At 41.3% G+C, this 19,499-nt stretch overlaps 1 protein-coding gene across 1 annotated transcript in view; it reads left to right on the forward strand.

Moving 5' to 3' along the window:
* ACOXL (acyl-CoA oxidase like) overlaps positions 1 to 19,499 on the forward strand; it is a 360,670-nt gene that overhangs the window by 319,605 nt on the left and 21,566 nt on the right. The window contains 1 exon segment of the mRNA XM_068967451.1: positions 15,012 to 15,113. Coding sequence (XP_068823552.1) covers positions 15,012 to 15,113 — 102 coding nt within the window.

Raw genomic sequence — 19,499 nt, forward strand, 5'->3', positions numbered from 1 at the left:
AAACCCTGGCAACCAATAATCTATTGTCCAGCACTATAGTTGTGTCATTGTGAGGATGTTATAGAAATGGAATCGTACAATATGTAACCTTTGATACTGACTTCCTTCACTCTCTATTTGAGTTTCAGCTAAGTCATTCCATGCATCTACAGCTATACCTTTTCATTGCTGAGCAGTTTTCCATTGTATGGATATACCACAGTTTGTTTAATCATTCACCCAGGGAATGACTGAATTGTTCTCAGTTTCTGATGATTATGAGTAGAGATGGTATATATATATGTACATGTTATTATATTACATAAACAAGTATTACATAAATTATGTTACATAAACAAGTATTCTCTAGAGTCAATTTCTCAGTCTCAGCAACATTGACATTTTGGGTCAGTACTTCTTTGTTGAGGGTGCTGTCCTGTAATTTGTAGAGTGTTTCACAGTGTCCCTGGCATCTAGTTACTATTAATAGATTCCAGTCTTCAGTTATTGCCAAATGTCTCTTGGGGACAAAATTCATCCACAGTTGAGAACCGCTGCTCTAGGGTAAATGCTTAGGAGTGGATTTACTGAGTCACACGTAAGTGTACATTTAATTTTGTAAGAAACATTACATTCCCAACGTAGAGAGATACAATTGCTCAGTATCTTCACCAACACTTGTTATTGTCAGTATTTTTTTTTTGGCCATTCCAATAGGGGTGTAGGAATATCTCATCTGGTTTTAATTTGCATTTCCTAATGATGTTGAAAATCTTTTAATGAGCCTTTTTGTCATCTGTGTGTCCTTTTTCATGAAGTCTGTTCAAATCTTTTGCCCATTTTAAAATCAGATAATTTTTCCGGCTGTTGAGTTTTGAGAGTTCTTTATTAGTTCTGGATACAAGTTCTTTCTTGCATGTGTGATTTGCAAATGTTTTTCCCAATTGGTGGCATGTCTTTTAATTCTCTTAAAGTGTTTTGCAATTTTTTAATTTTGACAGAGTTTATCAATTTTTCTATGGATTGTGCTTTTTGTGTCTTATCTGAGAGTATTTGCTTAGGGCTTCCCTGGTGACTGAGTGGTGAGGAATCAGCCTGCCAGTGCAGGAGACACGGGTCTAATTCCTGTCCAGGAAGATCCCACGTGCCATGGAGCAACTGAGCCCGTGTACCATAACTACTGAGTCTGTGCTCTAGAGCCTGGGGGCTGCAACTACAGAGCCCATGTGCCACGGCTGCAGAAGCTCTAGAGCCCGTGCTCCCCAACAAGCGAAGCCACTTCAGTGAGAAGCCCATGCGCCACAACTAGAGAGAAGCCAGTGAAGGCCCAACACAGCCAGAAATAAATAAGTAAATAAACATTTTTTTACCTTGAAAAAAAATTGTTTTTTTTAAGAAGCTTCCTTTAAGGGAGGAGCTATTAAGGGTATATGTGTACCTATGGCTGATTCATGTTGAGGTTTGACAGAAAACAACAAAATTCTGTAAACCAATTATCCTTCCATAAAAAAATAAATTAATTTTAAAAAAAGGATAATTGCTTAGCCGCAGGTCTTGAAGGTTTTCTCCCCATATCTTTTTCTAGAAGTTTTAGACTTCTGTGTTTTACATTTAGATCTGTGATTCCTTTTGAACCAATTTGTGTATAAGGTGTGAGGCTTAGGTCAAGATTTATTTATCTTTTGACTATTGCTATCCAGTTGTTTTCACATCATTTATTGAAAGGACTATCTTACCTGCATTGAATCCCCTTTGCATCTTTATCAAAATCACTCACACACATTTGCACAGATCTATTCTTGGCTCTCTCTGTTTTCCTTTTGTCCAGTTGGCCTCTGTGTCTATCTCTGGACAAAGCCATGCTATCTTGAATATTCTAACTTTATAGTAAGTCTTAAAATCAAACAGAATAATTTCTTTAGCTTTATTTTTCTTTTGCAGTTGTTTTAGTCATTCTAGTTTCTTTGCTTTTCCATATAAATTTTAGAATTTGCTTTATTCTATCAACAAAAAAAGTTTGCTATGATTTTTACTGGAGTTATAGAAAAGCTATGGATCACTTTGGGGAGAACTGGCAAATGTCCTTTGTTGACATTGCCAATTTACTTTATGAGTTCTTCCTTGATTTCTTTCATCAGTATTTTTAATTTTTAGCATAAAGATAATGTACACATTTTTGTAAATTTATACCTGAATATTTCATTCTGGGGGCAGTTACTATAAAATGTTGGACCATAAAGAAGGCTGAGTGCCAAAGAAATGATACTTTCAAATTGTGGTGTGTGGAGAAGACTCTTGAAAGTTCCTTGGACAGCAAGGAGATCAAACCAGTTAGAACTAAAGGAAACCAACCCTGAATATTCATTGGAAGGACTGATGCTGAGGCTGAAGCTCTAATACTTTGGCCACCTGATGTGAAGAGCCAATTCACTGGAAAACAGTCTGATGCTGGGAAAGATTGAAGGCAAGAGGAGAAGAGGGTAGCAGAACATGAGACGGTTAAATAACATCACTGACTCAATGGACACGAGTTTGAGTAAAGTCTGGGAGATAGTGAAGGACAGTGGAACCTGGCGTGCTGCAGTCCATAGAGTCCCAAAGAGTTGGGCACAACTTAGCAACTGAGCAATGACTATAAAGGATATATTGTATTAAATATTGGCTTCTAACTGTACATTGCTAGTATCTAGAAGTACAATTGAAATGTTGTATGTCAACCTTGAGTCTCATGACTTTGCTGAGCTCCCTATTAATTCTAGAGATTTGGGGGGTTTTGGTAGAACTCTTGTGTTTTTTTGTATGTAAACAAATATGTTGTCTGTAAACACAGACAGTCTTATTTTTTACTTTCTCTTATATGTTAAATTAGTTTCCTAACTGCTGTGACAAATGACAACAAACTTGGTGGATTACAGCAGAAATGTATTCTCTTGTAGTTCTGGAGGCTGGGAGTTTGCACTCAGCATCCCTGGGCCAAATCAAGGTGTCGGCAGGATTGCACTGCCTTTCGAGGCTCCAGAGAATTCGTTTCTCACATCTTCAGCTTCTGGAGGCTGCTGGCTGCTGGCATTTCTTGACCCGTGGCCATTCACTCTGGTCTCTGGCTCTGCAGTCACACTGCTTCCTCCTATTTTGTGTCGGGGGCTCCCCAGGTGGCGCCAGCGGTGAAGACCTCACCTGCCAATGCAGGAGACAGAGAGAAAGAGATGCGCCACTGATCCCTGGGTCGGGAAGGTTCCCTGGTGAAGGGCATGGCAGCCCACTCCAGTATTCCTGCCAGGAGAATTCCATGGACAGAGGAGCCAGGTGGCCTTCAGTCTACAGGGTCGCGAAGAGTGTGAAGTGACTTAGCATGCTCACATGCTGTCTTTAGACCCTCTTTCTGCCTCTCTGTTGTTTGTTTTTGTTTATGTTTTCTTGACTGTGCTCCATGGCATGTGGGATGTTAGTTCTTCAACCAAAAATTGAACCTGTGCCCCCTGCATTGCACACAGAGCCTTTCCTACTGACTGCCAGGGAAGTATCTCTGCCTCCCTTTCATAAAGATACATGTGATTGTATTTAGGACCCACCAGTTAATGCAGAATTATCTCTTCATTTTATGAATCTTGACTTGATCACACATACAAGGACTCTTTTTCCTTATAAAGTAATGTTTGCAGATTCTAGGAATTAGGACCTGGTATCCTTAAATGGCCATCACTCAGCCTACAATACACATCCTCTTTGGGGTTATTTGAGCATTCTTCAGGGTTTTGAGCTACCTATATTTCTATGTACAGTGGTTTTTTTTTTTTCCTTTTCATGGATGCCTTAGGGATTATAAAATAACTATAAAACTGTTTACAGTCTACTTAAAATAAATATTTGGCCTCTTCAGGTGGAATAAGGAAGCCTTACCATCATAGAGTTTCTTTCACCCTCTCCCTTCTGTGTATCATAAGCATCTTGTAAGTAATCTACGTACATAGGAAACCACATCAGACAATATTATAGGTTTTGCTTTCAGTCATTACACACATTTTAAAAGAATTCAAGAGAAAAATAGTCGGATATTTACCATTTCTATTGCTCTTCCTCCATTCCTGATATTGCAAGTTTCCTTTTACTGTTTTCTTCTGACTGAGAAACTCTTTTTTTTGTTTTGTTTTGTCTTATTATTTTTTATTAGTTAATTTTTGCTGCATATAGTTGTTCTGACTGAGGAACTCCTAGCAATTCTTTTAGAGCAGTCTGCTGATAACAAATGCTACTGGTGTTTCTTCATTTGAAAATATCTTTATCTCATTTTCAGTCCTGAAGAATATTTTTATTCACTCCTGGGATGTACCTGCTATTTTAAGTACATAAAAAGAAAGTTGCAACACTTCTTTCTAGCCTCCAAGGTTTCTGATAAGAAATCCAGTTATTAAAATTATTTTTCTCCTAGAGGTAATGTATTATTTTTTCTCCAGCTGCTTTCAAGGTTTTTTTGGCTTTGTTTTCATTTCAAGATGTTTGATTTCGTTGTATCTGGGCATGGATTTCTTTGAAGTTCACTAAACTTCTGAAACCTGCACATCTGTAGAGTTCCCCGCCCCCGCAATGTGAAGACTTTTTCAGCCATTAAATCTTCAAGTATTTTTCCACTCCTGTATCCTTCCTTTCTCCTTCTGGAATGATGTTAAGGATAGATCTTTTATCATAGGCCCACAGGTCCCTGAGACTCTCTTGTTTTCAGTCTATTTTCTCTCTCTGTTGTTCAAGTAGAGTAATTTCCATTGCTCCACCATCCAGCTCACTAACTCTTACCTCTGTTTCCCCCATCCTAATGCTGTTGATTTTTCTCTTGATCATTGTAATTTTTAGTTCTAAAATTTCCATTCTCTTTTGTATCTTTTATTTCTGCACTGAAACCTATTACTTTACCTTTTGTTTCAAGATGGTTTGTGATCACTTGTTAAAGAATTTTTTTTACATTTTAAAAAATTAATTTTTATTGGAGTGTAGTCATTTCACAATGTGTTAGTTTCTACTGTACAGTAAAGTGAATCAGCTATACATATACATACATCCCTCCTTTTTATTTTTGGATTTCCTACCCATGTAGGTCACCACAGAGCACTGAGTAGCATTACCTGTGCTATACAGTAGGTTCTTATTAGTTATCTATTTTATACATAGTATCAATAGTATATCTATATGTCAATCTCCGTCTCAGTATATAGTGTGATAGATATGCCAATCAACATATATACATGTCAATAGTATATATATGTATATGTCAATAGTATATGTATATGTCAGCGTATATACACATGTCAATAGTATACATGCATGTCAATAGTGTATATACATGTCAATAGTATATATACATGTCAGCATATATACATATGTCAATAGTATATATACATTGTCAATAGTATATATATGTCAGTATATATACATATATCAATAGTATATATACATGTCAATAGTATATATATGTCAGTATATATACATGTCAATAGTATATATACATGTCAATAGTATATATATATCAATCTCAATCTCAATATATAGTATATATATATGTCAATCAACATATATATGTCAATCTCAATAGTACAGTATATATACATGTCAATAGTATATATATATATATGTCAATAGTATATATACATGTCAACCTCAGTCCCCCCCTTGGTGTCCATGTGACTGTTCTCTACATCCGGGTCTCTATTTCTGCTTTGCAGATGAAATCCTCTCTACCATTTTTTCTGGGCTTCCCTGGTGACTCAGACAGTAAAAAATCTACCTGCAGTGTAGGAGACATGGGTTTGATCCCTGGGTCAGGAAGGTCCCCTGGAGAAGGGTATGGCTACCCACTCCAATATTCTTGCCTGGAGAATTCCATGGACAGAGGAGCCTGGCGGGTTACAGTCCATGAGGTTGCAACGAGTTGGACGTGACTGAGAAACTAACACTTTTACTTACCATTTTTCTAGATTTCACATATATGCATTAATATACATTATTTGTTCTCTTTATGACTAACTTTACTCTGTGCTATCAAAGGTGTTTTAAAGCTTTTGCCAAATAATTCCAACATCCATGCCATTTTTCATTGGAATGTGTTAATTGTCTTTTTCTACATAGATTATATTTCCCTTGCCCTTCATGTGCTGAACTTTAAAAAATTACTTTCCGGACGTTTTTGTTTTTGTACCACACAGCCTGTGGGATCTTAGTTCCCTAGCCCGGGATCAAACCCCAGGCCTGAGTGGTGAGAGTGCAGAGTCCTAAACACTGGACCACCAGGGAATTCCCCATTTCCCGAGCATTTTGAATATTATGTTATGAGACTCTTTTTAGAACCCCACTGAAGAATGTTAGTATTTTCGTGTCAGCAGTGAGTATGTCTGGTTTGGGGGCTGTGTTCAGCTCACCTTTCGTTCACTGTGGTTTCAGTGTCACTTTGGTCTTCAAAGCCTTTGCAGTTCTGTTCTGTTCTGTCCCACATACGCACCACACAGTGGCCAGTCGGACACCTGGATCTCGTTTATTTGCTAGTTCAGTGGTCAGAATGTTTCGTGTGCTGATGAGCATTAGATCCGTGTATGCACACCTGGGGTTGAGTCCAGAAGTTCATAAGCACGTTTCTGGGGCTCCCTCTCCATGACCTACTCTCTGCTTCCTCAGGGCTCCGTTTCCCATCCTTGGTCTGCTGCATATGACTCCAAGGACAAGCAGCTTGAGGACTAGGAAAAAAAATTAAACTCACCAGCTGTTTGGTGGTACTCTAAATTCTGGTCTTCTTCCCCAGTCTGCCTACTATGATGTTTCAGTGCCTCAAATCACTTCTCCATCTTTCTGTCCAGGAGCTGTGGCTACATTCAGGATTATTGTGAGAACTGAATGAGATGCGTGTAAAATTCCTTGCAGTGCCTGGCACATAGTAGATGCTTAATAAATACTGGTTATTACTGTTCTTCGGACAGAGATTTCCAAGGGGCACATGTACTTAAGAGTAAGAACAGTAAAATATTATTCTGACAGTACAGTAGATACATGAGGGAAGGTGTGATTTGAGATACATGTAAAGAAACCAAGAGCTGTTTAGAGAGGGCACCCTGATGACCGTAAGTCTAAGGACACTGTATGAATGGGGAATGGGATGATGAGGGAATGCTTGTCCAGGGACAAATACAAAGGGTAGCATTTAATAAATGTCAGCATGCTCAAATCCCAGTATAACGTGAGGCTTGACAAATACTCTGATGAAGATGTCAAAGTCTCTTTTTAGCTACGCTCAGAGTTTGAGGAGACAGATGACTGGTGTGGGGAAGAAAGCTTTGATGTTCATAAATGCAAAGAGAAAGCAGTCCTACCTGTCTCCCAAATTCCCGTCTTCTCTCTAAATCGGGAAGGACACAGTTAGGAGACGTGAAACTACAGAGGACAGAAGAGACGTCAGAAAACCATAAACAAGCAAATGCCCACGTTTTAAAGAAAGAAACAATGGCTGTGGAAACTATGGAACTTAAGACTGATACAAATCCAAGTTAAAATGTGAGGGAAAGTGAGTCGTAGTAGTTTATGAGCAATTAGAGAAAGATGGCCATAGGACCTACCTGGCGCTCCAGTGGCTAAGACTCCACACGCCCAATACAGGGGCCTGGGTTTCATCCCTGGCCAGGGTGACATGCTGTAACCAAAGACCTCGCATGGCGTGACAAAGACGGAAGATCCTGCATGTCACAGAGTAAGACCTGTCTCAGCCAAATAGCTATACCTTCCTAAATATGTATTAAAAGAAAGAGAGAAAAAGATGGTCACGAGGAGCCTGTCTGTGTTCACTATGGCTAAGCTCTTGCTAAACTAATCTTATTTCCTTTCTTAATCAGGTTACTGGAATACTAAATACTTGATGTATCTTGATTTTGGCCAACACCTTCCAGACCCTTAGGATATCCTTATGTACAAGCTAGAGGAATATGAGTTAAATGATAGTCTATTAAAGAGATTCTCAAATATTTGAACAAAAAGTTTTAGACCCGTCAGTTGGGTTCTAGCATATAAAGACATAGGTGGGACTTAACAATTTGTAAAATGATACAAACATGTGAGGTGACTGAATCAATATTCTTAGAGATTTGGGGGACTTGAGGTAGGTGGGATGTGTATATGTACGTATAAGTTGGTTGAAAACAGTTCATGGAGAATAAGACATAGTAGGAGTGTCAAATGAGCAAGCATTCAATGTAAATCAAATTTGCATCATATTCTTTCAGTCATTTCTTCAAAAAACCATTATGTGACTCTCATAAAAGCAAATTCTGTTCACCTTGCTTGTAAAAGTTTAGAGTCCAGAGCAGGACAGCAATAGTGCCCCAACACTAGTGATGAGAAAACACCTGGGTACTGTGCTCATCCCGTGAGACACCTTGGCGAAGAGAATTACACATTTAAAAGAAGCCAGCAGGTTCAAGGTGGCACAAGAGCTGGAAGCTGCAAGGTGAGAAAAATGACAGTCTGTGAAGGCTGATCGTCTGGAGAAAGACTAAGTAGGGATGTGAAACTTATCTTTACACTGGTTAAGAGCTGTTGTCTGGATACCTTCGTATGTTCCTGCTCTGCTCCTTAGGCAGCAAAAGTTATAGGATTAAAAGCCAGGAAGTATACGAAATTGGATGTCAGCCAGTCTCTGACCGTCTACCAGCTCCTTTTCCAGTCCCTAGGCACACAGAAATGAGCAGGACAAGGCCCCTTTCTGACAGAGTCAGCACTCCATAAATTCAGGTTCCACATAAACAAATGCTCAGTAGGCAATGGTTCTTCCAAGAGTAGATAGAAGAACTGGATGCCTCTATGGCACTGAGCTCCCATCTCTGGAACATAAAAGGAAATATGCTCAGGTTCTCTTTAAGGATCTAAGGCTGGGCTGATGGTGTTTGGAGGTGGTGTTCTGGTGGCAACCAAGAACAAGGATGCTTGTTTGCCCAGACAAGCAAGAGGCTAGCCAAAGAAGAGTTTGAACTGTGTTCAAGGAGAAAAGCAGAAATTCAAAGCCAGAGAAGTGGCCCTGAGCATCAGATACACCAGAGCCGCGAACCATCATCAGGAGGACAAGTCAGGAGTCGACAGAAGGGCAGAGCAGCCGTAGGGCCGAACAGTCACGGAGCATGACGTGACCCTGGTGAAAGAGGGCAGTCTGGTAGGTAAGGGGGTAAAGAAGATGTGGCTCATATATATACAATGGAACATTACTCAGTCACGAAAAAGAGTGAAATAATGCCATTTGCAGCATCATGGGTGGACCTAGAGATTATTATACTAAGTGAAGTAAGTCAGAAAAAGAAAAATACTGTGGATATCACTTATTTATGAAAGCTAAATATGATGCAAATGACTTATCTACAAAATAGAAATGGACTCACACACATAGAAAACACAGTTGTCATTGCCGAGGAGGAGGAGAGGGGAAGAAGGAATTCGGAGTTTCATATTAGTAGCGTAACGCTATTATATATGGAATGGGTAAACAATAAGGTCCAACTCTGTAGCGCAGGCTACTGTATTCAATACCCTGTGATAAACCAAAATGGAAAAGAATATGAAAAAGAAGATATATGTACATATGTATGGGGCTTCCCTGGTAGCTCAGTGGCAAAGAATCCATCTACTAATGCAGGAGACATGGGTTTGAACTCTGGGTGGGAAAGATCCCATGGAGAAGGGAATGGCAACCCACTCCAGTGTTCTTGTCCTGGAGAATCCCATAGAAGAGCCTGGCAGGCCACAGTCCATGGGGTCACAAGGAGTCAGACATAACTAAGTGATTAACACAATTCATTAGATCAGTTCATTTCATATAAAACTGAATCACTATTCTATGCTGCAAAAAGTAACACAACATTGTAAATCAACTATACATGAATGACTTTTTTTTAAGATGGCAGTCTAGGAAGAGGTCTGGGAATAGTGCCAGAAGTTGGAGTCTGTGAGGGGCTCCAAGTGATCTTGAACTTGAGATAGAACTGGACTAAGGCTGGATGACCACCTGTGGCGGTCATTAGGGATGGAACATATGCCAGACATCCTCCATCTGCCTCTCCATCTCTTCTTCTCCACCATTCTCAACCCTACTCTGGGCCGAGGAAATTGATCTTCATAACTTGTATCACACCTGGAGCCAGGAATCCTGGAGTGCAAAGTCAAGTGGGCCTTAGGAAGCATCACTATGAACAAAGCTAGTGGAGGTGATGGAATTCCAGGTGAGCTGTCTCAGATCCTAAAAGATGATGCTATTAAAGTGCTTTATTCAATATGCCAGCAAATTTGGAAAACTCAGCAGTGGCCATACGACTGGAAAAGCTCAGTTTTCATTCCAATCCCAAAGAAAGGCAATGCCAAAGAATGTTTAAACTACAGCACAACTGCACTCATCTCTCATGCTAGCAAAGTAACACTCAAAATTCTCCAAGCCAGGCTTCAACAGTACCTGAACTGAGAACTTCCAGATGTTCAAGCAGGATTTAGAAAAGGCAAAGGAACCAGAGATTAAATTGCCAATATCCATTGGATCATAGAAAAAGCAAGAGAATTCCAGAGAAACATCTACTTCTGCTTCACTGACTATCCTTTGACTGGGTGGATCACAAAACAATTGTGGGAAATTCTTCAAGAGATGAGAATACCAGACCACCTTACCTGCCTCCTGAGAAATCTGTGCACAGGTCAAGAAGCAACAGTTAGAACTGGACATGGAACAATGGACTGGTTCCAAATTGGGAAGGGAGTATGTCAAGGCTGTATATTGTCACCTTGCTTATTCAACTTATATGCAGAGTACATCATGCGAAATGCCAATTTGGATGAAGCACAAGCTGGAATCAAGATTGCTGGGAGAAATATCAATAACCTCAGATATGTAGATGACACCAGCCTTATGGCAGAAAGCAAAGAGGACCTAAAGAGCCTCTTGATGAAAGTGAAAGAAGAGAGTGAAAAAGCTGGCTTAAAACTCAGTTCAGTTCAGTTCAGTTGCTTAGTCGTGTCTGACTCTTTGCGACCCCATGAATCGCAGCACTCCAGGCCTCCCTGTCCATCACCATCTCTCAGAGTTCACTCAGACTCACGTCCATCGAGTCCGTGATGCCATCCAGCCATCTCATCCTCTGTCATCCCCTTCTCCTCCTGCCCTCAATCCCTCCCAGCATCAGAGTCTTTTCCAATGAGTCAACTCTTCGCATGAGGTGTCCAAAGTACTGGAGCTTCAGCTTTAGCGTCATTCCTTCCAAAGAAATCCCAGGGTTGATCTCCTTTAGGATGGACTGGTTGGATCTCCTTGCAGTCCAAGGGACCCTCAAGAGTCTTCTCCAATACCACAGTTCAAAAGCATCAATTCTTCTGCACTCAGCCTTCTTCACAGTCCAACTCTCACATCCATACATGACCACAGGAAAAACCATAGCCTTGACTAGACGGACCTTAGTCGGCAAAGTAATGTCTCTGCTTTTGAATATGCTATCTAGGTTGGTCAGAACTTTTCTTCCAAGGAGTAAGCGTCTTTTAATTTCATGGCTGCAGTCACCATCTGCAGTGATTTTGGAGCCCAGAAAAATAAAGTCTGACACTGTTTCCACTGTTTCCCCATCTATTTCCCATGAAGTGATGGGACCAGATGCCATGATCTTCGTTTTCTGAATGTTGAGCTTTAAGTCAACTTTTTCACTCTCCTCTTTCACTTTCATCAGGAGGCTTTTCAGCTCCTCTTCACTTTCTGCCATAAGGGTGGTGTCATCTGCATATCTGAGGTTATTGATATTTCTCCCAGCAATCTTGATTCCAGCTTGTGTTTCTTCCAGTCCAGCATTTCTCATGATGTACTCTGCATAGAAGTTAAATAAGCAGGGTGACAATATACAGCCTTGACGTACTCCTTTTCCTATTTGGAACCAGTCTGTTGTTCCATGTCCAGTTCTAACTGTTGCTTCCTGACCTGCATACAGATTTCTCAAGAGGCAGGTCAGGTGGTCTGGTATTCCCATCTCTTTCAGAATTTTCCAGTTTATTGTGATCCACACAGTCAGAGGCTTTGGCATAGTCAATAAAGCAGAAATAGATGTTTTTCTGGAACTCTCTTGCTTTTTCCATGATCCAGCGGATGTTGGCAATTTGATCTCTGGTTCCTCTGCCTTTTCTAAAACCAGCTTGAACATCAGGAAGTTCACGGTTCACGTATTGCTGAAGCCTGGCTTGGAGAATTTTGAGCATTACTTTACTAGCGTGTGAGATGCGTGCAATTGTGCAGTAGTTTGAGCATTCTTTGGCATTGCCTTTCTTTGGGATTGGAATGAAAACTGACCTTTTCCAGTCCTGTGGCCACGGCTGAGTTTTCCAAATTTGCTGGCATATTGAGTACAGCACTTTCACAGCATCATCTTTCAGGATTTGAAAGAGCTCAACTGGAATTCCATCACCTCCACTAGCTTTGTTCGTAGTGATGCTTTCTAAGGCCCACTTGACTTCACATTCCAAGATGTCTGGCTTTAGATTATTGATCACATCATCATGACTATCTGGGTCGTGAAGATCTTTTTTGTACAGTTCCTCAACATTCAAAAAATGAAGATCATGGCATCTGGGCCCATCACTTCATGGCAAATAGATTTTCTTTGGCTCCAAATCACTACAGATGGTGATTGCAGCCATGAAATTAAAAGACACTTACTACTTGGAAGAAAAGCTATGACAAACCTAGACAGCATATTAAAAAGCAGAGACATTACTTTGCCAACAAAGGTCCATCTAGTCAAACCTATGGTTTTTCCAGTAGTCATGTGTGGATGTGAGAGTTGGACCATAAAGAAGGTTGAGCACTGAAGAATTAATGCTTTTGAACTGTGGTGTTGGAGAAGACTCTTGAGAGTCCCTTGGACAGCAAGGAGATCAAATCAGTCCATCCTAAAGGAGATCAATCCTGATTATTCTTTGGAAGGACTGATGTTGAAGCTGAAGCTCAATATTTTGGCCACCTGATGCAAAGAGCTGACTCATTGGAAAAGACCCTGATGCTGGGAAAGATTGAAGGTGGGAAGAGAAGAGGACAAGAGAGTATGAAATGGTTGGATGGCATCACCGACTCAATGGACTTGAGTTTGAGCAATCTTCGAGAGTTGGCGATGGACAGGGAAGCCTGGCGTGCTGCAGTCCATGGGGTCCCAAAGAGTCGGATAGGACTGAGTGACTGAACTGACCTTACATCAGGGGAAGGAATTCTTGCCCTCTGGATCCAGTTAGGGTCTGAGAACAGGAAGCCCCACCTAGAGATCAGAGACAGGGAGAAGAATAAGGTGGAATATCCCTGCCCCTTGCCTGCCTTCTTGTGAGATCACCTTGGGGTTTCCGTGCTCCTTGATGAAGGTCACAGCTCCTCTGAAGGTGCCACTGAATACAGAGTTCTCTCTTCCAGGATCCAGTAGTCCCTCCCTGCTCTCTTCCCTCCCAACCTAGAGGCAGTAACAGCTGAACTTCACAGTAATACAGAAAGTGGGAAACAGATGTGGGTAGAGATAGAACAAGACTGGCCACGAGTGAGTAACTATTAAAGCTGGATGACGTGAACACGGAGGTACTTTATACTATTGTCTCTCAGTTCAGGTCAGTTCAGTCACTCAGTCGTGTCCTACTCTTTGCGACCCTATGAACCGCAGCATGCCAGGCCTCGCTGTCCATCACCAGCTCCCGGAGTCTACCCAAACCCGTGTCCTTCGAGTCAGTAGTGCCATCCAGCCATCTCATCCTCTGTCGTCCCCTTCTCCTCATGCCCCCACTCTACTTTTGTATAATTTTGGAATTATTAAATGTGAAAAGTTAAAAGAACAGTTAATTCAGAAGTTACTTGCTGGAACTTCCATGCGGTCCATTGGTTGACTCTGTGCACCTAGTGCAGGGCCACAGGTTTGATCCCTGGTTGGGAAAGATCCCACATGCTGCATGGTGTGGCCAAGTAAAATAAAATAAAATAATTACTTGCTGATACAGTAAAACTCATCTATTATTGCTGGATGCCACTGATATCATGAAGGAGGTCTGTGTGAAGGTTTCAGAAATATGATAGAAAAAATATACTGAAATAAAATGCAAATGAGGAGTGCTGTTTTTATGAAGGTTGAATCAAATAGCATATTCAATGAAAAATATCAAGATGATATTATTCAGAATGTGTGTTTAGAGTATTCTTTCATGGATCAAGAAAAAAGCAAACAGATACATTACATTTATCTTTTAAAATATGTTATGAGTGGACCTTGCTTCTAAACCTAGAGAAGGGAATGGCTACCCACTCCAGTATCCTTGCCTGGAGAATTCCATGGAGAGAGGCTACAGTTTATGGGATCACAGAGTTGGACACAACTGAGTGACTAACACTTGCTTCTAAGTAACCTGGGATAGGAAAGAATTAGAGATTACAGATGAAGCAAGACTGGCTGTGAGCTTATATTTGTTGATCTGGGAGGATGGAGACATGGAAGTTGATTACACTATTTTTTAATAATTTTATCTATGCTTCAAATATCTCCATAGAGTGGTTTCAAAACATAAAACATAAACTGCATGTCCAGAATGTGACCATTTTCAGACTTAGAGAGTGAATTTATGGTTACTAGGGAGAAAGCATTGGGTGGGAGGGATAGAGTGGGAGTTTGGGACGGACAGGTACACACTGCTATCTTTAAAACAGATAACCAACGAGGACCTACGGTATAGCACAGGGAACTAGACTCAGTATTCTGTAAGAGCATAAATAGGAAAGGAGTTTGAAAAAGAATGGATATTTGTTCAGGCATAACTGAATCACTTGGCTATATATCTGTAACTAACACATCAAAGTTAATCAATTATATCCCATAGAAAATAAAAAATTTTTAAATGTGACCATTTTACATTAAGTATGTATTAGCTTTTCTGATTTTAGGAAGTATATTATGTTCTTTCTCATTCACTTCCTTAGATTCTGCAATTTCTAACATATTCTTCCATTTCTTTCCTCCCCCCACAACCCTTAGTTTTGTCTGCTATATGGAACCAAGCTTGTGTTCCAGGAGCGAGCCTGGTATCTGGAACATAAATATTTGACTCCCATGACAAGCATGAGGATTAGGCGTCAGGTAAGAATCCCCCCGGGGTGCAGAAGAAACCCTTCATACCTCAGCTGTCGGCTCTTTGCTTTTTTAGAAAACACTCTTGCCAGTCTTTTGTTGATGGTTTCCACTCATGAATTTTTATGCCTCTGGGATTTCGCATATGTGTTTTCATTGCCTACCGTGATCATATTACACTTCAGAGTTTAAGTGACAAGGAAGTGATTCAGTTTTTTTCTTTTTTAAAAAGCTTTGAATTGAAGGATAATTGCTCTACAATGTTATCTTCATTTCTGCTGAACAACAACATGAGTCAGCTGTAAGTGTACATATAACTCCTCTTTCTTGAGCCTCCCTCCCACTGTTGGATGAACTTCTAATGTGTAACGGATAGGAGGGAATCGAAAGTGTTGTAAAAAGATTAAAAAGAGGTATGAAATCATTTTCATTTTCTTACTTCTTACCAAAGCCTAGTAAGTCACTCTTTATATTTGGAAAAAAGACCTGGTGGTATTTTGTCAGTAGTTGCAATTGGAATTCAGTATGACAACCACAGAGCACCTGAAAATGAAGATAAAGCCAGCGGATCATCCCCAAGATGCCACTCTAGAAAAAGGCCATCAAACAAGCATAATCAGCCAGAAGCATTTTCTGGATTTCCCCTTTCTTCCAGGCCCCCCATTGCTGCTGCTGCTGCTGCTAAGTCACTTCAGTCGTGTCTGACTCTGTGCGACCCCAGAGATGGCAGCCCACCAGGCTCCCCCATCCCTGGGATTCTCCAGGCAAGAGTACTGGAGTGGGGTGCCATTGCCTTCTCCGAGGCCCCCTGTTAGACACTGAAAAATACACACAAGTATATTGTCAGTCTCTGTAGGGAGCCTATTATAGCTGGGGACACAAAACTGCCTTTATTAACACAAATAACACAAGAAAATGGAGCTCTTTAATGAACTTGACCACAAGAATAATTTGAGTTCAGTGGACACTTAGGAGTTAATGGGCTTTCCTGGGGGCTCAGACAGTATAAAGAATCTGCCTGCAATACAGAAGACCTGGGTTTGATCCCTGGGGTTGGGAAGATCCCCTGGAGAAGGGAATGGTAACCCACTCCAGTACTCTTGCCTGGAGAATCCCATGGACAGAGGAGCCTGGTGGGCTACAGACCATGGGGTTGCCAAGAGCGGGACACGACTGAGAGGCTAACAGTAGGAATTAATGGTGTTCTTTGCTCAGCCTTGAAGAGGGGAAAATTCACAGTGGAGGGAGAGATTCAAATGGGGAGGAAGAAATGCAAGTGAACCTTCAGATGGGGTTGTTGTTGTTGCTCAAGTTGCTCAGTCATGTCCGACTCTGCAACCCCATGGATTGCAGCACGCCAGGCCTCCTTGTCCATCACCAACTTCTGGAGCTTACTCAAACTCATGTCCATTGTGTTGGTGATGCCATGCAGCCATCGCATCCTCTGTTGTCCTCCTCTCCTTCCGCCTTCAATCTTTCCCAGCATCAGGGTCTTTTCCAATGAGTCAGCTCTTTGCATCAGGTGGCCAAAGTATTGAGCTTCAGCTTCAACATCAGTCTTTCCAATGAATAATCAGGATTGATCTCCTTTAGGATGGACTGATTTGATCTCCTTGCTGTCCAAGGGACTCTCAAGAGTCTTCTCCAACACCACAGTTCAAAAGCATTAATTCTTCAGTGCTCAACCTTCTTTATGGTCCAACTCTCACATCCATACATGACTACTGGAGAAACCATAGGTTTGACTAGATGGACCTTTGTTGGCAAAGTAATGTCTCTGCTTTTTAATATGCTGTCTAGGTTTGTCATAGCTTTTCTTCCAAGAAGTAAGTGTCTTTTAATTTCATGGCTGCAGTCACCATCTGTAGTGATTTGGAGCCAAAGAAAATAAAGTCTGTCACTGTTTCCATTGTTTCCTCATCTATTTGCCATGAAGGGATGGGCCCAGATGCCATGATCCTCATTTTCTGAATGTTTAGTTTTAAGCCAGCTTTTTCACTCTCTTCTTTCACTTTCATCAAGAGGCTCTTTAGGTCCTCTTTGCTTTCTGCCATAAGGCTGGTGTCATCTACATATCTGAGGTTATTGATATTTCTCCCAGCAATCTTGATTCCAGCTTGTGCTTCATCCAACCTGGCATTTCGCATGATGTACTCTGCATATAAGTTGAATAAGCAAGGTGACAATATACAGCCTTGACATACTCCCTTCCCAATTTGGAACCAGTCCATTGTTCCATGTCCAGTTCTAACTGTTGCTTCTTGACCTGTGCACAGATTTCTCAGGAGGCAGGTAAGGTGGTCTGGTATTCTCATCTCTTGAAGAATTTCCCACAATTGTTTTGTGATCCACCCAGTCAAAGCTTAGTCAGTGAAGCAGAAGTAGATGTTTTTCTGGAATTCTCTTGCTTTTTCTATGATCCAGTGGATATTGGCAATTTAATCTCTGGTTCCTCTGCCTTTTCTAAATCCAGCTTGAACATCTGGAAGTTCTCAGTTCAGGTACTGTTGAAGCCTGGCTTGGAGAATTTTGAGTGTTACTTTGCTAGCGTGAGAGATGAGTACAGTTGTGCGGTAGTTTAAACATTCTTTGGCATTGCCTTTCTTTGGGATTGGAATGAAAACTGAGCTTTTCCAGTCGTATGGCCACTGCTGAGTTTTCCAAATTTGCTGGCATATTGAGTAAAGCACTGCCTGGGGTTGTTGAAGTGAGCAAAATCATAAAAATGGGAGTACTTAGGACAGATTAATTGAAGTCCAGTTTAACTGAAGTCTCAAGCAATAGAAAAACGTGGGGATATGTCCAAGGGATGTGGGAAAGAGCCTACTGAAAGAGCTCCCAGGGGCCAAAGCTGCAACACTTAGAGCAAGAAAATAGATAGTGTAGTTTTGGATTATAACCCGAAGTATAAAGTAACTAAACACAAGCCAGTAATCATGTAAGCAAATAGTTAAACAAGTAATATAAATGGGAAAAAGAGATAAAGTAAAAGTGTTAGTCACTCAGTCATGTCTGACTCTTTGTGGCCTCATGGACTGTAGCCTGCCAGGCTCCTCTGTCCACAGGATTCTCCAGGCAAGAACTAGAGTGGATCTCCATGCCCTCCTCCAGGGGATCTTCCCGACCCAGGGGTCGAACCTCAGTCTCCTGCATTGAAGGTGGACTCTTTACCTTCTGAGCCACCAAGGAAGCCCCAAGTCTTCCTTAAAGAATTCCAAATGATAATGGCCCCTTCCGCAGCTTCATTTTCCTTCCCTTGATAGTGAGTTGGACTTAGAAACTTTCTTCTATTTTAAAGAATCAAGTTTGGAAATGGAAAAGCGTTTCTTTACAGTGGAGAAATCTGTAGATCCCACGTTAACCACGTGATTAGGGTTAATATCATCAGTAATAAGTCATGTTGGTGATGGGGACCTCTGATATGACGTGATGAGAAGAGCGCTTCTCTCTTGCCAGAACCCATGGCCCCAGTCCAGTCATGAAAAAACATGTCACACAAAACCAAACTGAGGGATGGTCCACACAGAACCAGACTGGTGCTCTTCAAACTGTCAGTCGGTGAAAAACAAGGAGGGGCTGAGAAAGCATCTGCAGCCAGATGAAGAAGGAGCCGTGGTGACTGAATGCAGTGTGGCACCTGGATGGTGTCCTAGGACAGGAAGAGGACGTTCATAGAAAAACTGATAAATCTGAATAAAGGCTGCATTAGTTAACTCTTGTTGTTTAGTCGCTAAGTCCTGTCTGACTCTTTTGGGACCCCGTGGACTATATCCCGTCAGGCTTCTCAGTCCATGGAATTTCCCAGGCAAGAATGCTGGAGTGGGTTGCCATTTCCTTCTCCAGGGGAGCTTCCTGACCCAGGGCTCGAACCTGTGTCTCTTGTATCTCCTTCATTGGCAGGCAGATTCTTTACCCCTGGCGCCACCTGGGCTATAGTCCATGGGGTTGCAAAGAGCTGGGCATGACAGAAGTTACTGAGCAGGAGCACTATACTCCAATAAAAATTACTTATTTCAAAAAAAAAACTGAGCCAACCTCCCAAGCCTTTCCTGGCTGTGATATGTACCTGCTCTCTTTTGTCTGGAGCATCAGTGTTAGCAGAGTTGGTCTACTTTCTTTTTTTTTTTTTAATTTTTATTTTTACTTTATTTTACTTTACAATACTGTATTGGTTTTGCCATACATTGACATGAATCCGCCATGGGTGTACATGAGTTCCCAATCCTGAAGCCCCCTCCCATCTCCCACCCCATATCATCTCTCTGGGTCATCCCCGTGCACCAGCCCCAAGCATCCTGTATCCTGCATCAAACATAGACTGGCAATTCGTTTCTTACGTGATAGTATACATGTTTCAGTGCCATTCTCCCAAATCATCCCACCCTCTCCCTCTCC

The sequence above is a fragment of the Capricornis sumatraensis genome, chromosome 1 (genome assembly GCF_032405125.1).
Source record: "Capricornis sumatraensis isolate serow.1 chromosome 1, serow.2, whole genome shotgun sequence".
Taxonomy (NCBI): domain Eukaryota; kingdom Metazoa; phylum Chordata; class Mammalia; order Artiodactyla; family Bovidae; genus Capricornis; species Capricornis sumatraensis.